The sequence below is a fragment of the Patagioenas fasciata genome, chromosome 1, assembly GCF_037038585.1.
Source record: "Patagioenas fasciata isolate bPatFas1 chromosome 1, bPatFas1.hap1, whole genome shotgun sequence".
NCBI classification, from domain to species: Eukaryota; Metazoa; Chordata; class Aves; order Columbiformes; family Columbidae; genus Patagioenas; species Patagioenas fasciata.
Genome location: NC_092520.1, coordinates 46378587 through 46401167, shown reverse-complemented (window position 1 = coordinate 46401167; position 22581 = coordinate 46378587). Strand labels below are relative to the sequence as shown.

Sequence of the window (22581 nt, the reverse complement as noted above, 5' to 3'; positions counted from 1 at the left end):
GAGCCTGTGGACAACCAGCTGTCTAGAACCTGAGATTTCTCCCCAGCCCTCTTTTATTTCACAGCATATATTTTCTTATTCTAGTGACTTTTAACTGAGTGGTTTTATGGATGTACAGTTTATCAGTGCAACTTGAAATCAGTAGGTGGTGTTGGGTTCATTCAATCCAGATGGACGCTCTGTTTCTGTTACATGGGCACACTTGCAGGAAAGCGTGGATGAGTGAATCACTGCACCTCTTGTTGAGGTCAGACATTTTGTCTGGAAATGGATTTAATCCAGACTTGAAAGGCTTTGCTGGAGTGATTTCTGTGCAACACCATAATGTATGTTCAGTTATCACCTCCTTTGTACAAACATATACATTTCCCAGCAGTTGATTTTTTTTTTTTTTTTAAACAACTGATCTTATCTAGGATTCCTGGGAGATTCTGACCCAAACTCCTACTACAACTGGAATTTACAAGTAAACTCGGTCACCCTTATTCTATTGAAGTAGTATGGAAAAAAATGAGAAATGCTGCTCATTCAAAGCTGCAGCTACATTCCAAAACCCACTTCAGTAGCTTTTCCCTTAAAAAGACAGTGATTCAGTGCATTTTATACCTCAAGTTAATTACATGCTGCATTGTTAATTTCAGAGCTTTCATTTACTTTGTGATTTCCTTTGCTGATGCTGAATAGGAAAGATGACAGAAATAAGTTTTACTAAGTGGCGTATTATTTTTAATGTTAGATCAGAAAACGAAATTTCAGTTAGCAATCAGTCTGACTTAGAAACTTCAACTTTATTCCATTTATAAAACATGTAACTATAACTACAGCTACAACTACAACTATGAATATAAATATGGACTGTAAGAGACAGACATATTTGGTTTTTTCTTAGTTCAAATTTAATTGTCTTTCATTGTTTTGCATCTTTCTGTTTTAAGATAAAATACAGAATAACTTCCAATGTGATTTACAGGTTTCTGCATGCAAACTTCATCCTTCATTTGTGATATATACTGTTGCTGTCTCATTATAACCTTTTGAGATAAAATATTGTTCCACCGCCTCAAGAATCAGATGCAATGTCAATATGCTGCAATTGACAGCCAACACCATAATTTATAGAAGTTTCTTAGTTTTGTAGAAGAAGAGACACAGCATAGCCTCACAAAACACTAAAAAGAATTTTGTATGTTTGCATAGATTTAGAATAAAGGGAAAAAAATGAGATAGATAACATCATTCTTCTGTATCATCTGTCTAGTATATAAAAATGTGCAGTTACAAAACTGCAATATCCTAATTTCTCTAGTTTCTAAAAGTGCATTTATTCCTTTAAAATTGCTATTGGTAATGTTTCTGTGCCAACTCCTAAAGCTGTTTTCTGATTTTAATTCACCTCCTGCATCTAATGTGTGGCTCACACTGAGACAGCTACCCTTTCTAGTCATCCCAGACTTGCCCCAGTTAGTAGACAAATTTCCACCAAAATCAATGAGAAGAAAAGCAGGTCTGATGAGAAAAAAATTTCTGAGGCTACTTAGTTACTGAACAATGTCAACAGAAAATTAATGAGATTTGCAAATGTATCTGAAAACTCATTACAAAATTCCCATTGATTCAATGAGTACAATATGAATTAAATATACAGTCCTGTGGTGTGTCTCATGACATTGTCAATTAAAGGGTTTTCTGATGCCATAGCTATGATCATTTCTCATTATTTATATTACTTAGAATAATCTTTGTTATTTACTTTCTGTATGACACTACAATTAAAAAAAAAAAAAAAAAAAAAAACACCACACTAAACTCAGAGCTTTATCAGCCATTGATTGAAACATTGCGTCTCACTTATAATTAAATAGTGACTGGCTATAATTCATACAATTGCTAATAACTGGCAGGATGGAATGCAGTGGCAGTACAGAATATAATAAAATGAGTGTCAGACAGTCTGGAGGATCTTTTAGATGATGATCCAGCTTTCCCTGTTTCATACAAAAGTGAACATTCTGTAAGAAAAGGAGTACTTATGCTTTCTAGAAAAAAAAAAAAAAAGAAAGCTGGATACACCAGCAGAAGTTTGCATAATCTTATAGAACGAATTCCATATAGTTCAGTAAGGAATTTATTTCATAGCTTAATTAGCAGAGGCCACTTAAGGGGCACCAGCCTATTATTTTTACATGTGGTTTTCTCTTGTTGCAATCTAGATTAATCTTGTTAGTTGCTTCTTCATTTAAACTAGAGTTAATTTGCCACACTATGTTCTCTGTGTTTAATACAGTATTATCTTAATCCTCATATGAATTTATGTGAAACTGTGTTTTTCTTTACTTTTTCATTAATTAAAGCAGACTTCTACTGCAGTATATGATTTTTTAAAAAATTCTCAAATATTCTTATCTCTTGAAAAAAAAAAATAGAAACAAAAAGGGTGGTAAACTTAGCTAGTTGTTATTTCCTTGACTATCCCATCTTTTCTGATGAACAGTCAGTTTTTTTCATTATTCATCATAACCAACAGCATCTATAGAAAGAGTTGACCCAGACAAACTGTTGGGAGCCAGAAACTGCTTAGGTGTTCTGTCATATAGACTCATTTTGTGCAATACTACAGAGTAATGTATTTCAGGCATCAGCAGCTTCCCAGAGTTCTGTACATACTGATGTTATCACTAAAAATTTCTGAAACCAAATTGCTATTACTAAAACTTCTGAAGTTGAAGTAAGTGGCAGCAATGGTGTTGTTACTAAACAGTAGCAAACGTAGTTTGTGGAGCTGCACTATAACATTAGCAAATATATCTCAATGTACTTGCAATCTACTTCCTGATGGTCAGGATCAGCATAGAAGCCTTTGAGACTTAGCAAGAATGTTGCAAGTAAAAAGTATTTCAAGGTAAAAGTTAATGCCATGTTAATTGGCAAGAGTTTCCAATAAAAATCAAAAAGGCATTTAGCAAAACATCGTTCACTTACGGATCGCTGAACTGGAAATTGAAAAAATGCAGAAGTGAGAACTGAAAAGACTTTAAGTCCCCAAGGCTCAGAATGCTACAGGGTTAATTCAATGTTCACACTTCTGTCATAGGGAGGGGAATCTGCCCGGCTACTGCAAAACAAATCCTGCTGCAAAACACTATCTGAAAAAGCCTGAACCTGAAAAGATCGGTCTTCCAGCTGGAGTGCAGTCAACCTCCAGCTACCCTCACACAGTTTAGAAGTGACTGTGGTGCCTTTATTTCACAAATACTGCTATATAAAACAGAGAAGAAAAATGAGGGTACCAGCTAAATTAGGAAATGGATGGAGAATGATTAAATGGGAAAGGTGCTGCATGTGGCAGATGCAAAAAGGAAGCTAAATGAGGACAGGAAAAGGCTGTCTGCTACAGTGGCCCAAAATGTTAGCAGGAGATGCTGGAAAGATCAGATATATCAGACCAGCAATTTTAGGGAGAGATTTGAAAGAAAAGTGGTTTTCAGTGTTTTCCCCTACCAGTATGTCAATAATGTAGGTGAGTGGGTCACTTCTGTAATGAACGAAGTGTCTATACATTCATGTTCTGCATATGATTCAGCTTCTAGCACGAAAAAATAAAGTTCAGGGAGGTGTACCTAGACATGCTAGAATACAGTGTTAAATTTGACTCTTTTTAGTTAGACATACGATTGTTTCCAAGCTTCACAGGCTGTTCTTAGTCTCTACAAAATCCTGTGCAAATCTCTTTGCTCCTTTTCTTACGCTTCACTGACCGGCGCAACGACTGGAACGAGCTCGCTGAGATCAGATGCGTTGCCAAGGGCTGCCCAAAGCGGCGACTAGATAACCAAGCACGATCACTGCAACCTCAGAACAGTCAAAACACTATTTCTCACCTAAGAAGAGTATACGAAGTAACCTGGTGTGTGAAGCGCTTTAAAACGTCGTACTAATCTCGTAGGCGCGGCACAAGCATCTTCTTCATCCCACATTTTTGCCACTGTGGAAGTGTGAGGGGTCTGTCCGCATGTGGGAATAAAATGCGGAGGGAGAATTCCGTACCCAGCTACTGAGAACGGGTCTCGGAGAAGACAGCAGGGTAAAGCCCTCTTCCTCTCCGCAGGCATCCTCTAACGATGCCAAAACCTCTTGTAACAACCCTTCCGACCTGAAAAAAAAATTGTTTCAGAACTCTCAGAATTACTTCTTTAGGCTGTCACAATCAACCTGGTACAAGACGAGGTGGGTGGATGGCAAGAGGGGCAGAGTCGATCGTCTGGTAGGTACCAAGGTGCGGAGCCCTTGGGCCGCGGGGCACCCCTAAGAGCGGCCGGGTCGAGGCACCGCGGGGCCGGCGGGCGGAGGGGCTGGGCTGGGCAGGGCTCCGCGGCGGCCCCGCGGCCGGCGGGGGGGCGGGTGGGGAGGAGGGCGCGGGTGGGGTCTGGCCGTGACTGATGGGCCAGATGCGGATGAATGTTTTAGAAAAGGGGGGGGGCCTGCCCCGCTGGCTCAGCTTTAGCCGCGGGGTTTGGAGCAAGACTCACGGCCGCCGGGTCCTGCCGCAAGTGCCCGTCCCTCCCTCCTCCGCGGCCCGAGGCTCCCATCGCTAGCGAGAGGCGGCAGCCGGCCCCGGGAGAGGGCAGCCAACCCGGGTGTGGAGCGCGGCGACCGGCGGAGCGCGTTTGCCTCGCTCGGCAGGCAGAGCCCGGCAGGCGGGGAGGATCTGCGCGGCTCCGCTCGGCGAGGTGAGGAGAGAGAGGAGCGGGCGAGAGAACAGGGCGAAGCCGAGCAGGTCCGGCCGGCGGGAACTTCTCGCCCCAGCCGCCGCGCAGGTTTTCGCCTGGGCGCTGCTCTGCCGGCTGCACCGCCGACATCGCCGCCCGTCCCCGCCCGGCGGCGGGCAGTACCCCAGCTCCGGCGGCGGGCGCACGGAGCGATGGCGGCGACCGGCGGGGTGCGGTGTCCCCGCAGCTGACGCCTTGTCCCCTCTCTCCGCGCAGGTCGGCGCTGACGGCGACGGGGGATCGGCCGTGCCGCAGCGCCATGCCCACCGCCCGACGGTGGCGGCTGCTCGCCCTCCTCCTGCTGCTCTTCAGCTGTCGGGCCGCCGCCGAGGGCCACGGGTCCCCGCGGCCGCCGGGCCCGGGCAGGCAGAGCGCGCCGGCAGCCATCCCCCCGACGGCCGGGATACCCGCGCTGCGGGGCGCCGAGCCCAACGCCTCCCGCCCGGCCGCGCTGCCCAAGGGCGGGGGTGCCGCCGGAGGGCGGCCGCGCTCGGCCTCGCCCCCCATGTGTACGGGACAAACGGAGATCAAGGAAACTTTCAAGTATATCAACACGGTGGTGTCCTGCCTCGTCTTCGTCCTGGGCATCATCGGCAACTCCACACTGCTGCGGATCATCTACAAGAACAAGTGCATGAGGAATGGCCCAAACATCCTCATTGCCAGCCTGGCACTGGGTGACCTGCTCCACATCATCATCGATATCCCCATCAACGTCTACAAGGTGAGCGGGGAGCCTGGGATGAGTCCGGGAGTGGGCACGGGGGTCAGGCTGGATCGCCTCGGGGCTTCTCGCCGGCTCCCGGCAGACACTTGGCACCGCCACGGGTGCTGGGCTCAAACGCACCCCCTTCGTGGCTGAGAGACACCCGAGGACTTAATTTCATTCTAAAAAGCAGCCGGAGGCTGGTATTCTGGTCAGATGTTGTCGCTGTTGTCCTAGATGTCACCCTCTTTGTGCCCCAGTCCCACTCTTCTCAGTGGTCCGGGCTGGGAATGGGGCAGAGGTGGAGGTGGCCAGGCTCTAAAAGTCACCTGGAAACAAATGCTGTCCCAGGGATAAAGGAAATAAATGCAATAAATTAAACTCAGAGTGGATTTGTTGCTTCCCTCCTTTCCTCCGAGGAATGGAGGGGAGGCAGAGAAGACCCTTTCCTGTAGGTACTGCTTTGTCCGTCCTGGTCTTCTGGGGCTGGCTTGATGCAGTACATAGGTCTGTACAGTCGCTGTTGGCATGGGTTTTTTTTTCAGCATCATTCAGCTGAGAGGTATAATTCTATGCAGGGGTTGTGAGGCATGATGATCTCTGAGCCCTGATGCTCTCCTGAGCTGTGAACCCTTTCCCCTATTCACCCCTGTTGCAGCATGGGCAGCCGAGAGGTAGCAAGGCACATTTGCTGCTCTTGCTCCTTTACCCTGCTCTTTGACGTGATAAGATGTGCCACAGAAGGAGTAACTGTGTCATCTACCCAGCTTGTGCAGTCCACTTGTCCTTAGGAATTCGTTGGGCAGTTGAATCCAGCCTCTAGTTACCATCAGCACTCTTGGGAGGGATGCTGGAAGTAACAAGGTACTTTCTGCCTTGAAAGTTTACATTCTGGGTCCCTGAATACACCTCCGTTACTGCGTAAAGTGAATATGAGAGTCTTCATCTATTCCTTCTCCTCGCTTTAGGCAAGATGTTAAACTTACTTTTGACTTTGGAAAATCACATTGAAGGGAGGGGGTTTGAATTTTGCCTTAGGTATCTGTAGTGTTTATTCCCAGAAGCTGTTGAAGTGGGAGAATGTGGTGTCTTTATCCTTTTAAAGTATCGAACTATTATAAAGCGGAGAACTTAGAACTCATCATAACTGAGTAAATTCATGAGCCAGGTAATTTGGATTACATGGGAGTCCTTTTGATTTGAGGTTTTGATATTTTCCATACTATACACTCAGCATAGGTCTTGTGAGGCATGTACTCTTCTGAGACTGGGATTTATGAAACAAAATACTTAAAAGTAAACTCTTCTGAAAAAAAAAATGTATTTTTGTAAAAAAATATATTTAACAAAAATAACCTTTTGTCTCAGAAAAATCAAAACCATAAAATCAATAACAGCTGCTCAGTACAAGTCTTTGTACTGAGCAGTGACACTATTTCAAACTTAAACTAATGATAACATGCAATATCATACCACAGTCCATATCTTGATCGAATATCACTAAGTATATCATTCTGAGGAGGCTGGAGTGGGAGGGGTAAAAGGTCAGTTTGCAAACCAATAAATGATATACCAGGTACACATCCAGGATTTTTATTGTGCTGATGACAATGCCAGGAGCTAAGCAATAGCTCCAAGGTGCTAAATCTCCCATGCTGCTAATCATATTGATGAATAGCTCATAATAAATTTATATTATCCCTTACAATAGTGAGTCTAATATTTGCTGGTTTAAAACAGGATTTCTGAATATATGTAAGTTGAAAAAATCCCCAAACATTAGATATTGTGTCTATTTAATCAAAATTAAGAGTCTGAGCGCAGTTTGAGTTGATGATAACTTTTTATAAACTTCACATCCCATTTAATTACACCGGCAGAGCAACCTTATGAGGGAGAGTACAGTAGTGCAATCAAAAGCTGGCTATAATCACCCAGCAGTATAGGAAGAACAAAGGCTAGCAAAGGCTTAGTTTGTAAATCAAGTATACTTAGCAGTTGTAACTTGCAATTTGAAGCAATTTAAACCTGGATGAAACAGATCCTCAGACATCTGCTTGGAAAAAGAGTGTGAGAGAATTTCTCAAGTTAATAAAATGCCAGTAGTTTGCTCAACAACACTTGTAGTAGAAAGTACGAAAGTATCTGTGAATTCTTTCCAGATCTATAGGAGAGAACTCAGAATTTGCACTAGGAGCCGCATTTTTTTAGCTATTAAAAGTGATAACTGCAAAAGATGTCCCTTGTGACTATTTAAGTGAATATGTAAGTAGCTGAGAAAATACGCAAATGAAAATTTACATTGAGGATATCTGAAGAAAAGCAGGTGGTACCTAGATTTTGAGACAAATGTAACCCAATGTATAAGATGCTAATTAGTCCATTGCACTTGATAAATATGAATATCAATCAATACATTCAGCAGAAAACTGAAAGTATTGGAATTTGTCATACAATTGGGAAACTGGGTATGAAATGAGGGTATGAAAAGCGTTCAGTTCCGGTATGCAGAACCTGGAAGACTTTTTCAGTGTTCAGGGTTCTGGTAAACAATCTGATTTTGGCTGAACCCCGAAAACTGAAGAATAGGAAGGAGAGGAAAGTCTGAGACAGTCATTCTGCAGGATGTAATATTGTGGCAGTGTAGACACTTTGCAAAACTGCTACTAATTGGGCGTGAAGGTGGTCCTATGCCTGGTCAACAGCTTCACTAAACAGACAAGTAAGCATGTGTTTGTTAATTTGAGGCTGCAAATAGCAGATAAAAGTGTGAACATAAGGAACAGAAGAATAGAGTAGGACATACTGTGTTTCAGTGGTCAGTAAGCTTTTTATGTCCCTCTCTGTACTTAATCTTTGGAAGACAAGACAGTGGCAGCTTGCACACCTCACAATACAGGTCTGTGGTTCTGGAAGATTGCGCTCAGTTTTCCAAGTCAATAAAGTTGGTAACTCCCATGTATAAGTCACCAAAACAACATCAGGATTAGAAATTCCAAGCTTACATTAGTTCTACTTCTTATGCATATAGGCATAATGAGATAACATGCACTTTAAAAAACTGTAATAAAATAATATAACATGATTTCTCTTCTGATACATAGACAATGTCTCTCATTTTGTAATGTTTGTTCTCTTATATTAAATCCAATTTCTTGTCATGTTCCAATGAATTTTTGACAGGGAGAACAAGCTATCCTCTGCACACTCTTGTGTGACTTTCTGAACTCTGGCTATCAATTTGCTATACAAATAACTGAGGATGAATATCTACCTGGAAATACTGTGACAGATTCGTTTATCTCAGAACACAATGGAAAAGTGGAGAAAAAAATTTCCAGGAAATGAACAAAAAATGGTCTTTATCCAAGCCAATGATCAAAGGCCAAAGTCAGCTTTGTAGGCAATGTATTTTAGGGACTACATGAAAAATATCGTTAACATTATATAGCGTTGTCAAGCACTTGAAAGATAAGAAAAAACAAAGTAGGGACTGCATATCCCATGTAGACGCAAACTGGCTCCTTTGTTAATCCAGCTGTGCTCTGAATAAGACAGGGTTTCCATGGAGATGTCTTTGTGATGACCTTACTAACTCTTGTAATGCAAGTACCTGTTGAGCATGCGTCATGACAAAGCCAATCTTTTCCTAACTTTCCAAAAAAAAGCCAAGGTCCTTGTCTTTAGAAAACATTGTTACTATTCCATAATTCAACTCTTGGCCACTGCTCCTTCTGATGTTAAAGATAACATCAGTTTTATTGGGAGAAGTGCATTGTTTCCTTTTTTTCAACATCTGAATCACTTGAGGTCTTGGAAAGTTGATCACAGAATTTCTTACACTAAGTTTGTTGATCTCTGACCATATTAAGCTAGAAGACTAGTTTGCTTAAGAACCCTTTATGGTCAACAAGTGCAGATTATAGACACGTAAGAAAGATCTGAATTGTCCAGTGGAGGAACCTGTCAGACTTTACATGCAATGGTGGGTAACTTTGTTAGATGGGAACAATCTTCTCTGAAGTCCAATATGCAGGGTAGTGAAACTAAATGTCTTTGTGTTGTTGAAAGTACACGTACATAGTTTAAATGATGGATCTCCAAACTGAAATACATTAAATGACGCCAGTATAGGCTTGTAAATTTAGAGCAGTTTTTTTCATTATGTATGCATTTATTCTGTATACATTCACTCAGAAAATACATGTGACAAATTTCAAAACAAGTTTTCAGCCTCTTATTTGTTTTTTGCTTCTGCCCTGTGTTTACACTTCCCACTCTGACAGCAGCATGACTTTCTTAACAGTTAATTTTGACGCTGTCATTTCCCTCAAATTGTGAGACTGCAGAATCTTTTGACTTTGACAAGACGTTATGAGGTTCCTGTAATTTTCAAGATGTCTGTATGATTTAACAGTATTTAATCTGAAGTCAGTTTGTTTTTTCTTTTTTTAAATGAAGCTTCCTAAGCAGAAATTACTATTAAAGACACAGGAAAAGAGACTAATTGTGTGCCTCATTAAGATTTATGCTGTTTATTGGATATACCATAGTAAAACATTCTTAACTAGGAAGATGGAATTATATTTTCTTGTCTAGAGGGAAGATCCCCACCCTGACTTCATAATTATTGTTAAATATTAATAAGTTTTGTAATGTTGTCTGAGTTATCCCTGACCATAAGCTTAGTTTCCTGGGTAAACTTCGTGTTTTGAAAAATGCTCCTATGAAATACTGAAAAATACTTCATCTGCATGACCTCTTTGTCTCAAAAGTGTTGGGTGAAACTCTGCCAGTCATTTCACAGATATATTGAGAAAAAGTGGCTTGTGAATTAGGTGCACAGTTGCATGTCTGATTTCCAATGTCACTCTGCAATTCCTATTTATGAAAATCGAGTCCTGTCGTCCTCTGAACTAGACTTGCTGCGAACACACAGCGAGGAGGAAGTACAAATCCCTGCTCTGTGTTTCCCTGTGCATTTATTGCTTAGGACGAAGTCACTGATGTAAATAAGTGCACACTTTGCTACTTTTTTCATGCCCAACTGCAGGAAGTCAACAAGCAGTGAGTTGGAGCTGTGGCATCAGCCTTCTGGCTGGTGGCCACAGCAGCTGAGCCACTGAGAGCAGCGGATGGTGCTCACATGCTGGCATATTCCAGCAGCGAATTACAAGCATCCATCTGTTCCTACAAAACCAAAAGGAAACAGGGCAGGAGTTGCAACTCGCAGGTGTGTCTCTGAGTCACAACATCTCTTGGGGCTACTTCCGTAGCTGTGCATCTTTCACATCAGTTTAGGCTCAAACCTGTGCCTGGTCTAAGAAAGTGTTGGTTAGGAGTGCATCAGATGTATTAGTTCTTTTTAAGTATGATTTCTCTTCATTCTGCAATGTGTTCCCTTTCCTTTTGTTCTATTTCACTTCATCTTCAACACATTTCTGTGACTTAGCAGTTAAAACTTTGCCCGTGTAAAGTAAGTGACTATAAACCATTGGAAAATGTCACTCGGAATCCAGCCAGTGGTAGACTTCTCTTGGCATTTTACTGCTGAAAAACACAACATTATTTTTCTCTTTGCTGCCCCTTGGCAGTGTCCCATAACTCTTAAGTCATTTGTAATTCGTAGTGTCACTCTTCGTACAGATACCTTATTATGAATAATAAGAAAGTAAGTTTTACCGGTATGAAATTGCATTAGACTACATCTGTATTTTTCTAAGAATAATTATTCCTCTTGTCCACAAAAATGATATTACTGAATATTTAACAGTGGTTTTCACTGTACTTTAAGACAATGTTTTGAGGAAATGGAAATACAGAGGGAAAACAGAAACAATAAGGAGGCATAACTCAGCAATTAAAACATTGTAGTTTTTACTTTATGTTTTCAAGTTTTTGCTACAAAGCATATAATTAACCACTTGAAATCCTGTGATAGAGAAACTTGTGACTCATGCCCTAAAATACTCAAGTTTCAAACACATCAGCTGCAAGAGATAAAGGACATGTTTTTCCAATCCAGTGCAGACAGCTGTGTGTCCATTCTGCCCCTGATTTAAGTTGGCTGAATGTAAGTAAAATGTTTATGTTATGCTAAACGCAAGCTAATGCACCCTTTCAGTAGAACGCATTCACTCGTGTGCAACCCTGTTATAATCCAGCCATATGGCTCCAAAACTGGAGCTGGCACAAATCCAGTCAGCTTGGAGCACAGGTGTGACTGTCTGCACCTGAGAGATAAGCATTATTAGTTCAGGGAAGTCTCCAATGTGTGGCTAAACTGTTGGGATTTCAGGGAAGAGAGAGAGGGAGTGTCTGGCACATACACTGGCTACTTGTAGCTAAAATTCAACAGAATCTGCCAGCAGAAATTTGATCAAAATTCTGAATTTTAGTTCAATGAACTACAAAAGTTTTAAATTTTGAAGTGCTTTTTTAATGAGTCATCTCTGGTTTAATATATACACATGTACAATATACAGTATATACTATAATGTGTACAATATGCTTGCTACCCGGTCCTTGATTCCTGTAGCAAGCAAGTGTGATGGGCTGGAGGTTCAGTGCCTGATTGATAGAAATTACATTAGTCCAGGTGTTACTGGATTCTGTTGAGTGTGCATTTAGAACACCTGTAATTATTAACATTGCAATTTTAATAGTAGTTTGTTACTACCAACCCCTTACAGTAATTCAAAAGAACTCTCAAGGAGAGGCTTTACTGATAATACCTTAATTACAGATTGAGTTATTTTCCCACATCACATAAGTAAAAGATACTGTATGGTTGTTACAGCCTCATCCCTACTTCCTCTGCTTTATTACTTTCCAAACAATTCTCAAGAAAGTTAAATCCTTAGAATTCATTTTTCTGCCTAATTTCTGCAGAAGCATTATACTCTTTGTCTTACTTAAGTAGATCATTTAAGACATTGATCAAAGCTGGGCTATGTTACAGTTTTCCTACGGCTCATCTTTCAAAGATCCCATTTCAGCACAGAACTAAAACTGGTTTCTGAAGGTATTCTGGTACCTGAAAATACTGATGGGTATTTCATAGGGATTTACAAAAGCACATAGTTATGAAAAGTACTTTATTTCCTTTGTGTTAAAATAAAATTATACTTACTGAAATTATATCAGGGCTTTTCAAAAAACTGTCTTAGACCTCAGAACTGCTTATCCTTAGATGCACACGTATGTGTGCTTACAGACCTTTCTGAACCTAACCAACATGAGCAGGCAACTCTGCGGCTATTTTCAATCATTTTGGTCCCCAGCAGAATCTATACAGTATGATTGTCTATTTCTTTTTTTCTTGCATCCCTGTTAAAAGAGATGTTTGAAGCAACCTGAACCAAGGGAAAGTTTTTGCAAGTGTCTTTTGGGTAGTTGTTGTTCTTTCCTCTCCTTTTACGTTTTGTTGCTCTGTATCTGCAACAGATCCAAAAGGCCTCATTTGAAGAAAGTGAGGAAAAACAGATGGGCTTAGATAATATAACTAATTACAGAAACTCCGAAAGTTTATTTCTGTATAATGATTGCGACTATTTCTTGGCATGACCTCTGTTTTGGAGAGTCTTGTTTTCACGAGGAACTGGGAGATTTGGCTGCTGCTATGGTGTATTTGAGCCATTAGAGCAGCTCTCAACATAGTACAAAGATTAAATGTTTCTAAACTAAAGTTATGGGTGAACAGTTAATTGCATCGGGTGTGAGAAAGGTGCTTTCTGTGTCCAGTACATCATGTCCTCTAAATCAGCTCAAAGATATCACTGGAGATGTGGCAGAAAATTTCCATTAAAGTGCACAACCCAAAGTGCAATTGAACCAACCTAAAATTCATTGTGATGTTTTCTTTATTCCATAGCATTTACAGGTATGTTTGAGAATGCAGATGGTCCTTTTGGTATTGGAATACAGAATCATTGGAAAATCGGTCAATAAGTGTCTTCAGTGCGGGATTCATCTGATCTGTCTTGACCTGCTGCGAAACATTTAGTTCAAACTGACTCTTTAGGCTCCCTGGTTGTTCAGTGGGACCCTTCTTTCATTATGAGATGGTCAGCTAAAAACTACAGGATATATTGCTATGCAGTGTTGCCTGCCTACACATCAAGCTTCAAATAAACCCCACCACAGACGTGTAGTTGTTGGCTTTGTCCCTGTTCTGATGAGCGTCAAGTAATTTTCTGTATTTCTAGTAAAAGTTACTTGGAACATGTAAGAAAAGCAATGAACACTCAAGACAGATAAAGCCAATACAAATGTGAGGGAAATCCTCACTTTCTCAATAATTTTTTTATCATAAACAATAGTGGTGGGTTGGTAAAGTTAGAAGCAAAAAACGAGTGAACCGTGCAGGGCTTAAGAAGTTGGGACTAAGCCTTTATTCATATCCTTGCCCAACCAGAGAGCAGCTGGGGTGTTACTGCTTAGTTTTTAGGATACAGACCTTGGAGACTCCCTTGTGGAAGTGTTCTTCCTGACTAACTTTTACATGGTGGAAGAAAAAAACAATGACAAGAAAAATCCAAGAGAAAAGTCCATGTTGAAGCTTTGGGAATTAATTTTTTTAAATGATTAATTTCTAATTGTTGTTTTCTTTTCACAGCTGCTTGCAGAGGACTGGCCCTTCGGTGTTGAAATGTGCAAATTAGTACCCTTCATTCAAAAGGCATCAGTGGGCATCACAGTGTTGAGTTTGTGTGCCCTCAGTATAGATAGGTGAGACCTATTTTTTCATCAAACTCTACAATTTGTTTTAAATGCGGGCATTTTCTCAAGTTTATCTTTCCACTCAGATGATGTAATACAAATAAACTGATTTTAAGCCAGTTAAATCAGGTGAGTTTTCTTATATTTTAATTTGCAAACGTGTGCTGTTGCTTCAGGTACCGAGCAGTTGCTTCTTGGAGTCGCATTAAAGGAATTGGAGTGCCGAAGTGGACAGCTGTTGAAATTGTGCTGATCTGGGTTATATCGGTGATACTGGCTGTTCCAGAAGCTATTGCATTTGACATGATTACGATGGAGTACAGAGGAAAGGATCTTAGAATCTGCTTACTTCACCCCACACAGAAAAGCTCCTTTATGATGGTAAGACACCCATGTTTATAAAATTTCCGTAACAGTTCCTTGGATCTTCTTAGTGTCTCGTGGATTGTAATGTGCACAAATCTTTCTGAAATGTAGGTGAATATGATGTTCAAACGAAATGCTGACAAATTTCTGAAGTATATCAGTTAGAAGAATAGCATTCAGAAACTCCTGTCTTTTTGTGGGCTTTGAGCATATTACTATCTTGTCACATTTTCTCATGTATTCCTTGTAGAGATGCTTTTCAGGACAGATTGACCAATTAGTTATAGCATGGTTTCCAAAAATGCTCAGCATTCAACTCCTAACAATGTGTTTACTTTTGTTTTCCTTCTAGTTTTACAAGCAAGCTAAAGACTGGTGGCTGTTTAGCTTTTACTTCTGTTTGCCACTGGCTATCACGGCATTTTTCTATACTCTCATGACCTGCGAGATGTTACGAAAGAAAAGTGGGATGCAGATCGCTTTAAATGACCACTTAAAACAGGTAAAAATTTATCCCTGATGACTCTGCTGACTGTAGAGAGGATGACAATAATACAATTACTGACTTTACTGCCACACCATTATTCTGTTCTTATATAATGACTTCAAGATTACTACTAAGGAGAAGTTTCCTAACAGTGGTGCTGCTGATTTCATATATGTGTGTATGTATATATAAATATATAAATAATCTCAGAGCCCTCAGAAACCTAAGATTTTCACTGGCAATCACAAAACTGTGTTTTTTCTTTTTTCTTGTTTGGAGTTAGTCCTTCAAATTTTATAGTCTTTACATTTTCTTTACAATAATGAGAACTGGATATTTTGTAATGAAAACAGAGATCATGCTGTAATCTAGAAACTGGTGCTATAAATTTGTTAATTGTTTTGAAGCAGTTTCATGCTGAACTATAGCGAGGTTAGCAGTATATGTTAGGCAAACAAAACACATTCCAAAATACATTCCAAGTTAGTAGAGCACCAGACACAAACATCATACATCACTAGAATTAAACTACATTTGTACTATAATGTATATTTGTGCTGCTTTCCTCTTACCTCATTAAGGCTGTAATTGAAATCTCTTGAGGCATTTAAAATAAGACCTGAGATCAAAGCACAAGAAAATGCAATTGAAAACAAGCTGGTATTTGAATGTGATTGGGAAGATGAATGTGTTCTTCATTTTAACGTAAATTACTGCTTTCATGTCTTTGAGTTTTCATATTATTATTCATACTTTAAAAAATTAGAGATACAGAGAATCAGTGGAAGTCATCTAAAACAAAAGAAAATATTAAGTACATATTGCAATAAAATAAGGTATTGGATGTCTCCTAACTCCTGTTTTGGTAGGGTTTTTGTTTTGTTTATTAAGCATTTGAATATTAGAACACAACAACAATCAAGAGAGAGACAGGAACTATAACACTGTTCTGTCCAATTTTCTTTTTCAGAGACGTGAGGTGGCCAAAACTGTGTTCTGTCTGGTACTTGTTTTTGCCTTGTGTTGGCTCCCACTTCACTTAAGCAGAATATTGAAGCTCACTATTTACGATCAGAAGGACCCCAACAGATGTGAACTTTTAAGGTGAGACTGTAAAAATAAAATGCTGACATTCTCCTTGAGCAAATTTGGATTTCCTAATGAACTAGCTTGGTCCTGGAGTCTGAAGTTCTCCCTGCTTCTTCATCTAGAACACTCAGGTTTCACTCCAGTAGCAGAGTTAGGAAATTAGGAGGAATCCCATGAACACAGGACTTCTGTCCTGCTTGCCTGTCTTCTCCTAGTCCTTTTTGGGACTGTGCTGGTGTTTTGTGGCTTTATGTGGGTGGAGGGGGGGATTTCTGTCCCAGTTTTCCCTTTCAACAGAACAGGATTAAATCTTTGAGGACAACCTCATGAATATTCCTTCCTACAAGATAAAGTGGCTGAATCTTCTAAAATTACTCTTACGAGAGCAGTGTACTGATTCTAACTTTTATTATTGAGCACCATTGTTACCTCCATAAGTTAATCCTGTTGATATAAGCCCTTTTACTATTGCATTTAATAGTTAGTCTTGGTTGAGTGAAGCTGAATCCAATTTGTGTAGTTGTAAACCTCTACTAAACCTTTTCAGAGAAAATAAGAAGTGTCTGACTTGATTTTCCACACAGCTTTTTTCTTGTGATGGACTACATTGGTATTAACATGGCTTCACTGAATTCCTGCATCAATCCTATAGCTCTGTATTTGGTGAGCAAAAGATTCCAAAACTGCTTTAAGGTAAGAGACTGCTGGAAGGCGCTCCTCTGTTTCAAGTGTGATGTCAGCAGGAAAATTCATTCCATAACATGTACAAAGTGTTTTAAATGGTCATTACATTTTATTTTAAATTTTAACTGGGTTATGGTAGATGTTCTCTCGCTCTCCTGTGGAAAAGTTACAAAGAAAGGAATTAAGGATTCCTAGGGACAGTAAGCAAAAGAGAGGAGTACACAATAAACCCTCTCGGCACCGTGCTAATCAGTGCTTCATCACTTCCTGACTGGACTTGGCACCCAGCCACTTCCAGAGCCCTGACAAAGCAGACTCTGACCGCGCTGCAGAGATTCACGTAGCCATATCCTCTGCAACCCAATGGGGAGGGCACTGACCCTGGATTCCCCCCAGCCTGACCGAGGACTTAAATCAGTAGGCCGTTATGTAAGGCAGAGGGTGAAAGTATCCACTCATCCCTTTACAACGCCAACATTTTATGAGAAGAACCTGCTCGTAGTTTTGCCTTGGTTTGAGTGAATAGTCCTGGGTACTAATTCTCCATCATGTAGGATTTGAGGCTCTGGGTTACATTTGTATTGCAGCCCATTAGTCCTTCAGCCTTCATCTCTGTTTGGAATATGTCCAAATTTGGGCCTTTCTTGTGGCCTCTTACTGTCTTCAAACACTGTATTAGGGTTCTTACATTGCCTACCACACATTCTTCTATTTTTCTTTTGTTACCAAGCATTTCAAAGTTGGCCACTGCAAGGCTTATTGCCTGGCTGTGTGAATTCCTTACTGGCTATATCTTTCCATCAGAAGCCGGTCAGCTCTACATTTAATATTGTTGGGTATTTCCCTCGTAACTGCAGCAGCACAGGTTGCAGAGACTTTAGTGTCAGTCTTGTTCCTGTCTATGTTGCCAGCCACCTGAAAGAGTCACTGGAGTTGAGAGCACCTAAGAGACCTGTAGCATGCTGACTGTGGAAACAAGTGGGTGTGCAGGATTCCAGATTGACTTCCAGCACCCAAAGGCCAGTCAGTAACATAGCAAAAAGCCTGCAGAACATCTGTCAAGTGTTTGAACTACCTGTGGGTTTTCATCATTCTCCTCCTTAGTTCTACTCTTTTTCCTCCTGCAAAATTCAACTAAATAGCAGCATTTTGCTCAGAAAGTATAGATTACTGTGCACATACTTTTTCCAAGAAAGATTACCAGAGAAAGGAAAACAAGAAATCAAATTTTATTTTCAGTTGCATTTAGAATTACAGACCGAACTCGAGGTGGTATGTGTTTGGCCATTATTATATATAACTCAATATAACTCTTCCTCCACTCCAGCACTCAGGTTGCTGATGGGATATTCTTAAGTTAGTGGCCATTTGAGCAGTGCAGACCTTAACCTTGTTTCTTTGCTTATGCTGTAATCCCAAAAAGGCAGCTTGCACATTTGCCATTTCCTGTTGTACCACTGCAGAAGGGCAGCGCTTGGGTGCATTTTGCCACATGTGCAACTCAAAAATGATGTAAAATGTTTATTCCTTTTATTTTAACAGTCGTGCTTGTGTTGCTGGTGCCAATCCAAAGATCTCTTGTCCCTGGAGGAAAGGCAGTCCTGTTTAAAGTTCAAAGCTAACGATCACGGATATGATAATTTCCGTTCCAGTAACAAGTACAGCTCTTCATAAAACAAGTGTAAAAGGCATATTTTCTCATATTAATGCTGGTGTCTTTTTAAGTAAAAGTGGCAAGTACTTTTAATGAGATGGTAACGTTTAGAAAAAGCTAGTTTCGTGTTTGCACAAAAAAAGTTTATAAAAAAAATAATTGTCCCAAAACTGGGTCACGTTCAAAATCATGGACATTTATAAAATCGTCATTTATGGAACATGAAGAAAAGCGTAGAAAGAACAAGTCATTGTTAGCACTTGAATACTTCTGAATCAGCACTTCCAAATCATCCCCACTTCCTGTACATTAACCAATCGTTTGTATTCGCTGTAACAGTTGTAGGAACTGAAGTCACAGTAATTGCTAAGCTGTATAATATAATGTTAATTGGATCAAAGCCATTATTATATATAACTCAATGTATTATCTTTTATAAAGCAGAATAACCACCATCACTATTGTGGGGGTTTCTTTAAATAAAACATGAAATACTTTGTAATAGAAGTTTGAATGTAAAAAAGTAGAATTTCTATCAGGGGTACTATAGAGGTAGCTAATGAAAATATTAAAGGATGCAGTCAAGTCAAAATTGCATTTCACTCTGATGATTGTTTTTACCTGTTAGAAGGAACTTGCCAAGGCCTCTATAAATACCATTCTGTAACCACTTTGCGTGTTCAGTGCATTTGGCAACACTTCGGGTATGGTCCCTTTTACCTTTTCCATGTTATCTGTGTTTAATGACAGCGGAGGAGAGAGAAAAACACCAAAAGCAAAAATTAATGCTACTGGAACCATACAAATGATGGCTGTTATTGGAAATCAGCTATTCTTAACTGAAAACAAATTGATTGTACCCTTGTAAACAGTGGGCATTCAAGAGCCTGATGGTTCTTTACTTGAGATACTTTTGCAACAATTCAAAAGTGTTTCTGCAGTCCAAATACTGCCTCGGGGCAAAACCCTTTAGAAATAGCAGGTGGAAAAAATGTAACAGAGGGAGAATCTGAACTTCTATTTTCATTTAGATTTAAGTCTTCATGAAGAAAATAACTCATGAACTGTACTTCTAGAGAATAGTACTATGTAGCACGCTCATCTTCGTACTGTTTTAAAATAAGTTCTACTTCTGTAGTTCCATATTTATGGGCTGAAGAAGATGTGTGATTAGTTTCTGCTTCTGTAAATAGTTTAGTGAAGCATAATTAATTATAAAGTATTAAAATATGGGCAGGACCCTATAAGAAAACAGAAAGATAAAGATGCCTGTAGTAAACACGATGCGTGTTGCCAGGAGCAACGCGTATTTTGTACATGCACGACAGGTCATTCTTTGGCTTTTCATTTCCTATTGATTTGTTACAGATGTCTCCAAATACTTATTAAAATACCTCATGCACCAAGGCATGAGTTTTTTGAGAAAAAATGTCATATAACATGATTTTATAAAATACATTTTTCAATAGGCATGGTATTTTAGTATAATAAAAATATTTATCAAAACTCAGGAACGTTTTTTAATTTCCAAATTCCACATATAAGGATTTTTACCTTTTTTTTCCAGTCTTGATTAATTTCAGATTTTTTAATAAAGTGCCTTTAACAATGCTCAGCATTAAAACAGTTTTCATAAAAATGTTCAGCTGATGCTACCTTAGATGGGTTTCATCTCATCTGACTTCAGGTAGCTACAGCTGCCTTGCAGACAGCTAAAAGCAGGAGAGGTGAATCCCATTCCTAGTGTTGCCCCATCAAAAGCTAGTAAGTGTATGCTTGTATAATCAAGCTGAGAACCTACGCACATGCATTCGAGCATGGGCACGTGGATGTGTGTGCAAATATGTGTGCAAGTGTGTATTTTGTCTACCATTAGGTTGCTGTCACCATCTTTCTGCAGCACATGTACCCAACTGCTATAATGCTGAACTTTTATAAATATAAATCTATTTAAAGCTTTGTTCTTTATCATTTTTACCTTAATTTTCATTTTAACTTTCTCACAATAAGCCATGAATATCACTTCACCCTGCCTACATCTATTTCTGTGAAATGTGTTTCATCTGTTAAGGATGGATAATCAGTTAAAACCTAATTTTGATACTGATCAGTGTTATTTTCATCAAATTATATCATTACAATATTGTACATGTATATTATTGTTATTTTTATTTAAAATGTAGCTGTTGTATTGGCAAATATGTAACATATTTTTCATTTTTTCTTGACTAATTCTTTGTTAAGACAAGTCCTGCTAAGTCGGACATTTACGTTTTGCAAATAAAAACCATATGTGCTTCCCACAATTTGGAGTTAATATATATGTATTAGTAAACTTTTAATCTTTTTTTTTTGCAGTATTTTTCAAAGCAGTATTTTTACTGAAGCTCTCATTGCCTTCAAGAAAAATTTTCTAAACTTCTGTTGTCATACAGTTAAAAGAATACACAGGAGAGCTCTAATGCATCTGTACTCTGGCTAAGATTAAATTTCTTTATACTGAAGACAGGGATTTTCTGAAGTTGTCAGTACAGGTCTATTCCTCCATCCATTGAAATCCATGAATGTTTATTCAATTTAGTCAGAGCAGAATTAGGGCACAGCAATAGCTCTTTAAAAACCTAGCTGACATTTGCTACCTTAAACAGAAATGTTAAAGTTTTGGGGTTTTTTGCTTTTGTTTTTTTTAAAAAGGAATGTTTTTGAAAAGCGTTTGTTTTTGGTTTTGTTTTCTAAAAAAAAGGTAAAATCAGCTTGTGGGCTAAAACAGCCAGACTAAGGCTCTCTAAGCCTCAAACAGGGGATCACAGGCAGGAGAACAACAACGTGCTTGTCCAGAGTGATGTGACAGAGTAAGAGTCATATGTCCCGATGGCCTGAAGAGCTGACACAGAATGGCTTGAACTGAGCAAAAATAAACTTGTAAGGAACTACATCACATCTCTGTGTTTCAGCCTTCAGGTAGTTGTTAGATTTTACTTCCCCATCTACTCTGAACTCTACCAGCCCACAGCTCTCTCAGAGTTAAGAGAGGGCATTTCAGACTGGGTGGATTGAACTAATACACTGGTACTACACGTCAGAATCAAATGCAAAATTTGATGTTTATGGAACATCTACTGTGAGCTGTGGCATCAGTGTCCAGAACAGCTCTTAATCAACACACACCTGGCTTAGCAAGAGAATGTTGTATGTATTGAGAAAATGTTAAAAGGATTTTTTTATTGTTCTGTATAGCTGTGTAAAATAATTCTATATATCAGTTTCTGTGGTCACTTAAAATAGCAACTTATGTGGTTCAAACAGTGTAAACATACTAAATTGCCAATAAAATATTTGTAATTTTCATTCATTACAAAAAGATGTCTGACCTTTTTTCTTTTATGGGGTCACATTTAATTGTTAAACACTGACAGTGATGTAAAAGAGAAGTAAGCAATTCAGAACTAAAAAATGAAGCTTTTGAGAGGGATAGTTTTATATAGCTGAAAACTGGAGAGAGTTCAGACTTGCATACGCATTGCAAAACTGTCTGTTTGTTGGAACAATCAGTCATGCCTTTCTTCGCTCTGTTTGTTTTTGCTCAAAATATCAGTTGCAATCTCTTCTCTACACATCCATATATAGTCAAAAATCCTCCTATGTTAGGGACATCACAAATAAAAGGCATAAAACTTTTGGTTTATTAATTAAGAAGTGCGTACACTCAATGCTGCAATATGCCTCATGAAAACCATCATCCCTTTGTACACTCCCAGGGTAGTTCTGTGCGTATTTCACTTTACCTATCTCAAAGCAGTGGAAAACAGTATAAGACTAAATTTGCTGTAACTGTTCACATATATAACTTTATATGCTTGCAGTATCTGTACATCCCAAAATGTGTTTGCTGATACTGGTGTTTTGTTCCAAATAGTTACGTTTCTTTCTGTTAAATTGATGGCCTGCTGCATCTCTGTAGATTTGTCTTTTTTCATGGCATCGGGACCTTAAACACATAGTTTCAAGTTTCTTGTACTTGTAACAGAAACAGCAGTAGAGGTAAGATCCCTTGTAAGTAAATATTCTACTTGAAATCTTTCCTGGCCCTTTCCTTTCCCACCATCTC

The 22581-nt window shown here is 39.4% G+C and overlaps 1 protein-coding gene across 1 annotated transcript; it reads left to right on the top strand.

Moving 5' to 3' along the window:
- The first annotated feature begins 4601 nt into the window (after window positions 1–4601).
- On the top strand, window positions 4602–21834 carry EDNRB (endothelin receptor type B). The gene is made up of 8 exons (XM_065861351.2): window positions 4602–4727; window positions 4983–5490; window positions 14090–14202; window positions 14370–14574; window positions 14912–15061; window positions 16017–16150; window positions 16720–16828; window positions 18362–21834. Exons 2-8 carry the CDS (start codon window positions 5026–5028, stop codon window positions 18491–18493), a joined length of 1308 nt encoding a protein of 435 aa, XP_065717423.2. The 5' UTR covers window positions 4602–4727; window positions 4983–5025; the 3' UTR covers window positions 18494–21834.
- Window positions 21835–22581: the final 747 nt, after the last annotated feature.